Source organism: Lepidochelys kempii, chromosome 1 (genome assembly GCF_965140285.1).
Source record: "Lepidochelys kempii isolate rLepKem1 chromosome 1, rLepKem1.hap1, whole genome shotgun sequence".
NCBI lineage: Eukaryota > Metazoa > Chordata > Testudines > Cheloniidae > Lepidochelys > Lepidochelys kempii.
Genome location: NC_136380.1, coordinates 175,638,428 through 175,650,350, shown reverse-complemented (window position 1 = coordinate 175,650,350; position 11,923 = coordinate 175,638,428). Strand labels below are relative to the sequence as shown.

At 45.6% G+C, this 11,923-nt stretch overlaps 1 protein-coding gene across 2 annotated transcripts in view; it reads left to right on the top strand.

The window, feature by feature from the left end:
• Nucleotides 1-2,032: 2,032 nt before the first annotated feature.
• CXADR (CXADR cell adhesion molecule) overlaps nucleotides 2,033-11,923 on the top strand; it is a 52,683-nt gene continuing 42,792 nt past the window's right edge. For both annotated transcript variants that reach the window (XM_073303497.2, XM_078854773.1), the window contains exon 1: nucleotides 2,033-2,171. In XM_073303497.2, coding sequence (XP_073159598.1) covers nucleotides 2,117-2,171 — 55 coding nt within the window. In that variant the 5' untranslated portion in view covers nucleotides 2,033-2,116. The remainder of the gene's footprint in view (nucleotides 2,172-11,923) is intronic.

Genomic DNA, 11,923 nt, shown 5'->3' with positions numbered 1-11,923 from the left:
TCCAGCTTTCATCCAGACCACATGATCCATTGTCTACAGCTAAGCTCTACGATACATCCGCATTTGCTCCAACCCCTCAGACAGAGACAAACACCTACAAGATCTCTATCAAGCATTCTTACAACTACAGTACCCACCTGCTGAAGTGAAGAAACAGATTGATAGAGCCAGAAGAGTACCCAGAAGTCACCTACTCCAGGACAGGTCCAACAAAGAAAATAACAGAACGCCACTAGCCATCACCTTCAGCCCCCAACTAAAACCTCTCCAATGCATCATCAAGGATCTACAACCTATCCTGAAGGACAACCCACCACTCTCACATTTCTTGGGAGACAGGCCAGTCCTTGCTTCCAAACAGACCCCCAACCTGAAACAAATACTCACCAGCAACCACACACCACACAACAGAACCACTAACCCAGGAACCTATCCTTGCAACAAAGCCCATTGCCAACTGTGTTCACATACCTATTCAGGGGACACCATCATAGGGCCTAATCACATCAGCCACACTATCAGAGGCTCGTTCACCTGCACATCCACCAATGTGATATATGCCATCATGTGCCAGCAATGCCCCTCTGCCATGTACATGGTCAAACTGGACAGTCTCTACGTAAAAGAATAAATGGACACAAATCAGATGTCAAGAATTATAACATTCAAAAACCAGTCGGAGAACACCTCAATCTCTCTGGTCACTCGATTAGAGACCTAAAAGTAACAATTCTTCAACAAAAAAATTTCAAAAACAAACTCCAAGGAGAGACTGCTGAATTGGAATTAATTTGCAAACTGGTAATAGCTCACCTTAAGTGATCTCTCACTTGTTACAGTGTGCATGGTAACACCTATTGTTTCATGTTCTCTGTGTATACAAATCTCCCCACTGTATTTTCCACTGAATGCACCCGATGAAGTGAGCTGTAGCTCACGAAAGCTTATGCTCAAATAAATTTGTTAGTCTCCAAGGTGTCATAAGTACTCCTTTTCTTTTTGTGAATACGACTAACACGGCTGCTACTCTAAATACTGTATATAAGGCTCCGTGTTTTAAGCACTGACCCTGTCACCTAACCCTGCTCAAACTCAAAGGACATTTTTAGATGTCACCGGGTGACCACAGCACTGCACTAGTGCTCCCATCGTGGAGCTGAACGGATGCTGCAAAATAATGGTGGAAACATTTAACAGGGAGGGAGGAGAAACGCTGGTGTTGACACAGCTCGAGAGTAATTTCAGTTGGAGTCACCCTTGTGCTGCAGCCAGGGCCAGAGGGATGAGTGGGTAGGTGACTGTGCAGGGGCGAGGTGAGGAAGTTAGCTTGACCCAGTCGTAGGGCGTAAACTAGAGCAGGAGCTGCGGGAATTAGCTGTAGGTGCCAGGCTGCACGGGAGGGGAAGCCTCTGTGCGCAGCTGTAGCTGTGCTGGGAGGAGGCGGGTGCCCCTGTCGGGGAGGGGGACAGTAGAGGGTGTAGCTGCCGGGGCTGTTGCTGGGTGTCTCTGCGAAGCCAGCAGCTGCGTGCAGGGGGCGGGATGGGTGTGTCGCTTGGCCTGGGGCTGTCCTGTAGCTACGGGTAATGGGTGTGTCCGGGTCAGCGACTCTTTGTCTCTAGTTTCAGAGGGGTAGCGGTATTAGCCTGTATCAGCAAAAACAAGTGAGGAGTGTTTGGGGCACCTTCGAGACTAACCCGTTTAAATTAGGCATCCGCTTTCGTGGGGCATCTGATGAAGTGGGATCTAGCCCAGGAAAGCTCATGCCCAAATAAATCGCTTAGTCTCTAAGGTGCCACCAGGACTCCTCCTTGTCTTTGTCGCTCGTCTCTGCTCAGGCGGTGGGGACTGCCCGGGGGCAGCAGCCGCCGCCTCTGGGGGTGTGTGTGTGTGTGTGTGTGTGTCCCGGGAGGGGGAGGGAAGAGGCGCCCGGGGCGGAGCGGGCAGCGCCTGGGCGGTGTGTGCGCGCGCGGCGGGGGGCGCCTGGGGGTGGAGGGGCGGGGGGGTTGGTTCTGTGGCTGGCCGGAAGTGACGGGCCGTCGTTCACCTGCTGGGAGTGTCCGTTGGGAGCCGCCGTGTTGTGAGGAGGACGCCGAGGCGCGACCGTTGCTGCCCCGCCATGGAGCTGCCGCTGCGGGCCGCGCTGCTCGGGAGCCTCCTGCTGTGCTGCGCAGGTGAGAGCCCGGCCCGGGCTGGTGCCGGGGTGTCCCCCCGCCCCCCGTGTGCCCCGCCGGTCGGGGCTGCCTGCGCGGCGCTGTCCCCGGCACCTCCCCGCTGTCGGTGTCTCCCCCCCCCCCCAATCCCCGACGGGGTGTGGTGTGTAGCACGGTGCTGCCCCCGTCCCCCGCCAGCGGCGGGCTCGCCGGGTGGTGCGGGCGGGGCGGGGGGCTGCTGCGGATGCTGGATTCTCGGTGCCCCTGCCCGGGGCGCTGTCCGCTCCGTGCGCCGCGATCCCGCAGCCGGGAAGTGGCTTTGCCGGCGGGGCAGGGTGCGAGCGGTGGGCGCCCCGTGCGGGAGCCCAGACCCACCCCGGCGCTCTCCCAGCCCTGACCCGCCTGAAAAAGAGATCGCGTGGCGCCTTGCCGCGCGTTTCGGGGCTTTGGTCTTTCTGTGGCTTTCGGCGTGATCCGTGTAAACATGTGGCTCCGTAACCTGCAATGTAGGAAACGTGGATTAAATGAAAAGCTCAGGGCAGAGCTAACTTTCACAACGAGTAGTACACGTTATGACTACATTCCTGGGGTAGAAGTCCAAGCAAAGACTATAAATTACTGTAGTTGGGAATACTTTGGTTTATTCGCAGCGTCTGGAGCAAAAGCAAGAGTTAAGTAAGCAAAAGGAGGAGGCATGTTGCACTAAGTGTTCCTAAAACAGCTCCTTGTTTTGACACCCTTTTGGCTGATAAAAGGTGGATAAGCATAGTTTAATTCTTTCAATTTATTTGCAGTTATTTTACAAATTATAGAAATGTTAGGGAATGGCACTATTTAAACAACTGGTTCATTGTTTCCTCAGAAAAATGTGTTCCCTATAGTTTGCCTCAAACACTTATTGGTTAATTCCACCTAATTTTAGGAAACTGCTACAGTTATCTGTTGAAACACTTTCTGTTTTCAAAACTTTCAGATATTTCTTACAATTTTGCATCAATTTTGATGTAATACAAAAGACCTGTGAAACACCTGGGGAGGTTAAAAGTTAGAAAAAATGCTTTTCAGAAGTGTTAGGATGACTTTGTCTGTTTCCTGTTGAAATGTTAATGCCATTGTTGATGTCACAGCTGTGTTGGGGAATTACTCATGGGACCAACATTTGTTATAGTAGAATCTCCAAATCTAATCTCTTGTGTGACAATGCATGAGTTGGAAACTTTTTTGTCAACTTCAAGTAAAAATATATGGCTGGTTTGCTTTTTGCTATCTGCTTTACTGAATATATTACATTTGTTCAGGGATTAATTAAGATTCATTTAAAAATATTTTCCATGTACTTCAAATAGGCACTGTGTATAATCTGGATTGACTGACTGGTGTTAATTTGTGCATTTAGAAACTTCTTTGCTTTCTTTGAGACTCTTGGACAGTTCTGCCCAGAGTGAAGTTTGAGCACAAAACACTTGATTCAAGTGAAAACTGTTCATAGGAAAAAATACTTACATTACTTTCTCTTTGTAAATCATTAAACTGTACCAGTGTATATAATTACTATCATTTGAAAACTGTTAGCACATTACGTTGATTCCTTATCATAAAATGGAAGTAAATGACACAAAGTGTTGTTGTTTAATTTGAAACCGAGTAGCAGAAAATACAATTTATAGTTCCGATCTGTCTTTTTATTTAAAGGCGATTTGAACAGTTGCTTTCAAATTGAATTTGGAAAGAGCAGTAATCAATGTTCAGTACGCAGTCTCTATTTAGATAAATTATTTGGATTAAAACAATATTCTTAATTGGAAGAAGGCAAATACAAAACAGAAAGCTAAAATTTACCCTCTTTATGAAATTATGTTCCTTTGAATGAACAGTATATTTAAATGATTATTTTCAGTATTTTGACCTACAGGTTTTCTCAGATAATCTTTTCCCAGTTGTGACAATGATTTAGTCTTCAAGTATTCAGGTATCAAGTTGAGGAGATGCTGTGGTTATGGATACAGTATTGCAAAATAGTTTTCAGATTCTGATCATCTTTTAGTGTGACTTGCAAATGTGTCTGTTACTTCAACCTTGAACTAAAATATAAGTATTACGTTAAAAATATTAAAGAATGTTAAGGTTGCAAAGTCAACCACTCAAAAAGTTAGGAGATGACAGAATTAATGCTGCATAGTCCAACTTTAATTCAGCCCATTTGTTGTATGTGTTGCATGTGGTCATGTAATTAAAGACTATCTTTTCAAAGGTCCCCTGCCTCATCCTGTGCACATAATGGGTTCTGTTAACTCCATGAGTAGCAGCTATTCAACGTTTTGATTTGTCTTCCCATGTCTAGCTTATTGTACACCCTTCTCACTCTGATTTGAATACAGAATTAATTTCCTCATGGGCTTTTCTTACAGAGCTCATCATTGTCATATTAATCTGCTTCATAAACTTTAATTAATTAATTTTTCATAACACTTCAGTGAGGTAATGTGGTATTCTGTGGTCACTTTACAGATGAGGAACTGATGCACAAAGAGATTAAGGTAGAGAGAGCCTGCTAATTTTGGGATCCCAGTTTGAAGCACCCAGGGGACTGATTTTTTTCAGGGTATTTAACACGTTATATGTCCAGACTGTAATGACTTCCACTGTAGTTGTGAATGGTCAGCTCTTCTGCAAATCAGGCCCCGAATATGTCAGATTGGGCACTTGAAAAATTAGGATTCGAAACAAATGATTAGTGGCTGCCTGTGAATAAATTGATTTAAGTCAGGGTAGTCAATTATTTTTTGTCAAGGTCCAGACTTCAGAGAAACATTTTTTGCACTGCAATAACGATAATGATAAGTAAGTAGGTAAAAAGATTTCATGGTCCATTCAAAAGTGTCTGGCAGTCTGGATTTGGCCCTCAGTCTGCATATTGACTACCCGTGGTTTAAGTGATTTGTCCAGCATCATCTAGAAACCCTGTGGGAGATGGGGGGATAGAAGTCAGTTCTCCAGGGTGGCATTCAACTGCTTTTTCCATGAGACTATCCTTTCTTTCTGTAGTCCCCTGCTTTATTCAGTCATTCCAACTTCTCTGAAACAAATGATGCAGAAGTACTACAGACAATAGCCTTGTTTTCTATGCAACTGTGGTTTGTTTCTAGGACACTGCCTATCCTGTGCACTGAATTAAGCAGAGATCATGTGGAGAAAAAAGTGTGTGATCATGTAATTAAAGACTATATCATAAGGCATACTCACCAGGGGTCTGAATTAAGGCTGTATGGGCAACTTTAATTCTGGCATTGCCCAGCTTTTGAGTACTTGACTTTCGAACCTTACATTCTCGTAAAGTAGCTTTTTTGGAAGTAATTTCCTAATTTTTTTTAAAGCAAACTGGGGGAAAAAAACCCCAAATATCACAGAAATGTAGGGCTGGAAGGGATCTTGAGAAGTCTAACCTTTTCTCCCCGTTCTCCCAATTCACTAGGGAAAATCCCATAGGTTTCATGCTGGTGGTACCATTTCCTAGTTCTTTCCATAAAATGGAGCCAAAGTTGAAGAGTTTGTTCTCCTTGTTTAACAAGAAGAGGTTTTTGCTGGAACTTCTGTGAAACTATTGAGGCTTCTGTGAGGTGGTGGAAGGAGGATGTTTTAGCACTGCCTGTAGACACCTGGGCTGAGGCAGGACCAAATCAACCTACAATGATAGAGATTCCACAACCTCTCGTAGAATCATATTCCAGAGCTTGACTACCTTTTAGAGTTAAAGTTTTCCCTAATATCTGACCTGAATCTCCCTTGTTGCAGATTAAGCCCATTACTACTTGTCATACCTTCAGTGGACATGGAGAACAATTGATTGCAGTTCCCTTAATAACAGTCCTTAATATCTTATCAGGTTCCCTTTCGTCTTTTCTCAAGACTAAACATACTCGGTTTTTAACCTTTCCTCATAGGTCAGGTTTTCTAAACCTTTTATCGTTTTTGTTGCTATCCTCTGGACTCTCTCCAGTTTGTCCACATCTTTCCTGTATTTAGGCATAGCTGGATTTGGTTTAAATGAAGAAATGTTGGCAAACGTTGATTTTAGCTGATGTATTGAAATAAAAGAGAAAAATCCATCTGTAACTGTCAGCACAAATGTAGCTCCATGTCCTTCCCACCCCCCCGCACACATTTTGCCTGCAGGGATTGGGTGATGACACCCAAACTGATCACTATTAGGGTTGGAATCTTTGGAGTTTGGCTCTAAAGCACAGACTTCTGCCACTTGAGCTAAGGGACTAGTTGATAGCAATAGTCGGTTGTAATTCTCTATGGACCAGACTGGAAGGAGGTGACCCACAAACTTTGCCAATGAGTTTCACATGTATTTGCTGATTGGCAGAAGATTGTTGAGACAGTCCAATCCTGGGTTCAATTCTGGATTGTGCTTTAATAGTCACAGACCCTTACATCCTTACCCCTTTATCATTTTCTTCTTTCACAGATCCTATCTCAATCTCTCTTCACCTTCCCTCTAGCTCATCATCCTTTTGCATTCAATCAGGCTAGCTCCTTCTCCATGCAGCCTGAGCACCAGCAGTGGAGGATTCAGAGCTCCCTGTTCATAGTTCTGGTGCCTGGCACCACAGACTCCCAGCCACCAAGAGGAACAATTTCAGGGAGAGTTCTGCTTACTCTTGCAGCCTTGGAATAGATCATGCTTATTTATTCTGTGGGGATAGCACATGTGCAGTCTGGTTGATGTGTAGGAGCTGTGTGATGAGCTTGTCCCAGCCTTGCAGCGTAAGGACACAAGAATGAGAGCTGCCTTGCTGTTGGAGAAGTGTGTGGCGATTGCACTGTGGAAGCTGGCTACCCCAGACTGGCCAGTTCGGAGTGGGAAAGGTGATATTAGACTCATGTTGACGGAAGTGTGCAGGGCCATTAATCTCATCCTGCTCTGAAAGACTATGACTCTGGGCAACATGCATGACATTGTGGATGGCTTTGCACAAATGGGCTTCCCTAACTGCGGAGGTGCGATAGATGGCATGCATATTCCAATTCTGGCACCAGAAACCTAGCCACCAAATACATTAATCGGAAGGTGTGTTTCTCAATAGTTCTCCAGGCGCTTGTGGATCACCATGGGTGTCTCACGGACATTAACACAAGCTGGTCCGGAAAAGTGCGTGATGCACGTATCTTTCGGAACATTGGCCTGTTTAGGAAGCTTCAAGCAGGGACTTTCTTCCCGGACCAGAAGATCACCATTGGGGAAGTCGAAATGCCCATTGTGATCCTGGGAGACCCTGCCTACCCCTTAATGCCGTGGCTTACAAAGCCATACACTGGGCACCTTGACAGCAGCAAGGAGCGGTTCAACCAACAGGCTGCGCAAGTGCAGAATGACTGCTGAGTGTGGTTTTGGCCATTTAAAGGCCCGCTGGCATTGCTGATATAGGAGGCTGGACCCGGCCAATGACAATAATCCTATGTTTATAGCCGCATGCTGTACACTACATAATATTTGTGAAGGGAAGGGTGAAAGCTTCATTCAGGGCTGGGCCGCTGAGGCCAAGCGCCTGGAGGCTGAATTTGAACAGCCAGAGACCAGGGCTATTAAAGGGGCTCAGCACAAGGCCATAAGGATCAGGGATGCCTTGAGACAGTAATTTGAAGCTGAAAGCCACTAATATTTGTGGCTATGCTCAGGAGTGTAGTGCATGTAATGCTAGGAGATGATTGTGATTGGTGCAGACGATTCACTGTGAAGGTTTAAGAAAATTGCCTGTTGCTTTGCAGGGCTCTGTTTGTTTTCAATTCATGGAATAAAGATTGCTTTCAACCAAAACAATTCTTTTATTAAAAAACAACAACTGGAGGAGAGAGACAAACAAAAACAAAAAAAACACATCAGCACTGAGGGGGATGGGAGAAGGAAGAGTTTCAGGAGGACGTGGGGTCCCGGGATGGTTAAAGATTTGTGTATGTCCAGGTATCATCCAACCTTCTCCCTGGGAGTACAGTGTAGCAGGTACTGGTCTTCTGCGGGGCTAAACTGCAGAGGGATAGATGTTGAGTGCAGTGGGTACTGGGAGTGTTCAGTGCTAGACTGTGATGAGGGAAAAGTGGAATGCAGCGGGTGCAGACTGGAGCCAGGAAGTTGATAGGAGTGTGTTGGCAGTGTCTGGGAGGCTCATGGGAAAGAGTTTTGCGACAGCTGCTGTAGGGGAGGGTGGGCGTGGAGCTGCTCAGTTTGCAGTGGTAGTAGCACCTGGAGCGTGTCCATAACATTTAAGAGCTGCTCCGTGGCTTCGTTCTGGCGTGCCACATTCTCCTTTCGGTCCCTCTTCTTGCTGTCCCGCCACTCCTTCAGTTCTTGTTTTTCAGCTGCAGAGTGCATCATGACATCACGCAGGAAGTCCTCTTCAGTTCTTTGTAGCCGCTTTCTAATTCTGCACAGCTGTTCAGCTGGCAGTAACAAAGAGGGAGGCTGGGCTCCCAAGGTCATATATGTGAAGCCAAAATGCAACATTTTACAGAAACAGTATTGTTTGCAACAAACAGACCACTGATTCAGTGATTTAAAACAACCACTATTCACATACCTGTCACTAACTGGCTGGCCCCAGGCATGCACACATGAGCCACAAGACCCACAAAATGGTGAGTAACTGCTGGGGCAGGGGAAATCAGTGTTCCAGGTCCATACTGTACACTGGGCACGTGGCTTTTGGGGAGAGCCAGCACTGTAGCGGGGGCCTTGTAATCATTACTGTCCCCACATTTTCCACAGGCTGTGTTGATTATGGAAGATATTTCGTTGCTGAGGGTGAGCAGGGAATCAAGGAAGGATCTTTTCCAAGACTGCGACTTCTGCCTTGGCCCTTATGCCTCTCCACTGTGTGCAGCAATGGTGTCTGTTCCCCATCTCCCTCTCCCCTCCCCCCCGTGATTGACAGAGTGCTGCGGGAAAATTACCCTTAATGGGGCAAGAAACAAAGCAGCTCTGCCAAAGAACCTGTGGCAGCGGTTTGCCCAGTGTCTCCATGAGAGTTTCGTAGAGATCTCTGAGGCAGATTCCCGTGAAGTGAGGGAGTCAGTCAACACCCTGTTCTGCCACTCAGACTAGGCATGTGGTGGTAGGTGTATCATACAGACACAAGTCTGCTTTCTGCAAGCCTCTTGCCCCCAACAACTTGCTTCAGCGATTCCCAAAATCAAAACCACTTACCAGGGGCCTCCTCTCCTGTTTGCACTTTGCCAAGCTCCGACAGGTGTGACTGGCTATCCTCCTCTGAGGTAGAGAAGAGCTCCTGGCTACATGCATCTCTGACCTCCAAGTCATCCTCTGCCTTTGGGTCCCCATTCCTCTCCACATCCTTGTCCAAGATTTCCTCCTCCTGGCTCGGTCCACTCTCGACTGGCACGTGAGCCAACGAAGTATCTACAGTGGCCTTCTCAGTGGAGGTTGGGTCGCCACCGAGTATTGCGTCCAGCTGCTTGTAGAATCGGCAGCTAGTGGGCGCAGTACTGGAGCAGCAGTTTGCCTCCTGTGACTTGTGGTAGGCGTTCCGCAACTCCTTCACTTTTGACCGTGCGCTGCAGTGTCCCGGTCATGGCCCCTTTCTGTCATGCATCATGACATCTTCCGTAGGTATCATAATTCCTATGGCTGGAGTGCAGCTGGGACTGGACAGCCTCCTCTCCCCAAATACTGATGAGGTCCAACAGCTTGGCATTGCTCCAAAGCGGGGATCGCCTGGTGCATGGAGCAGGCATGGCCACCTGGAAAGATGCACTGAGACCGTTACGTGTGTCACTGAGCAAACAGGAAGGGGACTTTTAAAATTCCCAAGGAATTTAAGGAGTGGGGCTCACGGTTGGTCACCTGAGAGCAGGGCAGTAAAGGTCAAACTGATGACCAGAGAGGTGAGAACAGGCATTGTGGGACACCTCCTGGAGGCCAATCGCAGTGCTGTAGTCAACCAGGGTGTCTACACTGATACCAAGGTGCTGTATCCCGTTGCAGAAAGCTGTATACCTCTCATCGGGGTGTTGTTGTTTTTTTTATAGCGCTGCAACTGTTTGGCAGTGTGTACACCTCAGGAGTTATACCGCAGAAAGCTGCGTTACTGCACATCAACTTGCCAGTGTAGACAAGGCCTTAGTGACTGCTTTTGTTGCTTCACTTTCCCAAGCAGCTGCTAAGTGGTTCATATGGGATTTGGGTTACCTTCAGCTTTCTGTAAAGCAGCTGTGAAACTGACTAAGCTAGTAAATTTCACTTGCTGCTGCTTTCTGGATTCAAAGACAGGTAGTGCATTTGTTCACATATGGAAGGATATATTTGCAGTCATAAAAGCTAGATATGTTAAAATGAAAGTCTACATTCTGCAGAAATTGGTGGCTTAGCTCCTTCTCCATGCAACCTACCTGGGAAAGCTTCCTACCTGCTACTGGTGAACCGGTGAATACTTTTTTTCAGTCACTGCATTATCTCTGGTTTATTCTCTGGTAGAGGATTTTGTCTTTTCCGACCCTTGCTTTTAGCTGATTTTTCAGGATTGTTTGCTGAGAGTTGGCTTTTCTGTCAATTGGGTGATTTTTCCCCCCTTAAAAACAAACTTCGCTGGCATGCGTATAATCATCTTAAGTAACTTAACAGGTTGAATTATTGTTTTTGAGAGAGATAAGAAATAATTTTATGAATAGCTATTTGGAACAAATCCATCAGATTCACTTTTCTTGTTTATGAAGGAAAAATATATCCCACTTCAGCAAAAATTTGGAGTTCCTGCTTCAAATCTTCAGTTATAATACATACAGTAATATCTTGGCTTAGTATTTACAGATAAATCTTCCCTTGACTTGGGGGAAATATAGAGAATTTTAGCTTCAGATGGTAAGGTTAAAACTGTTTAGTTTGTATCTATACTGACCTTTCTCTGACTACTTTTCTGCTTTTTCTCATTCCCTCCCCCATCTACCATCACTACAGGCAGTAGCCTTTGACTCACTTTATCTCTCAGCAGTTCTAGAATAACCAAACCTTTTAACACCTCTGTGTTGTCATTCCTTTCTAACCAGGTCTGCTTGAGGTCAGAATACCACATTTTACAGTCTGTACTTGGTTATTTTTGTACACTAGCACATTCTAAGGTTAAAACGATCAAAAGTAGGTTTCTTAAAACAGTTCAGTCAATTCACTTTTGCTAAATAAAATCAGTTTGTAAAGTAGAGAGGGTAGTTGCTTCTGAAATTGTGAATCTTAAAGGCAGTTTAGTCTGATTTGCTTTTGTTTGTTTGCCTATTGCTTTTTCTTCCTCTATTCTCTAGGGCAGTAGGCACCCATGTCAAAACCCTTAGTGTAGATGCAGTTATACTGGCAAAACTGCACTTTGCTGGTATAGTTTTATTTTGCTTGGAGTTGAGGGCTGAGAGTGTGCAGTTGGAATAAGCTATAGTGGCAAAAGCATGCTTTTGACAGTATAAACCGTGTCCGTGCTAGGAGTGTGATGTTGGTATAGTATACTGGTATAGCTATAGTGGCAACATGTTCCTAGTATAGACCTGACCTAAAACCTATTTTGAGAAGAAGATACAGGCATAAGATGGTAAAGTGTGATGATAAGCCATATGTACTACTAGCTAATGGCTGACCCATAGAATCTATTGTCCATTAACACCCATTTGAAATGCTATTAATTCTAAAAAGAATTCACTGTATTCATTAGTTAGACATTCTGTAATATGAATAAGTAGAAAAACTAGCAACATTTACACTGTAAAAAGGAGAC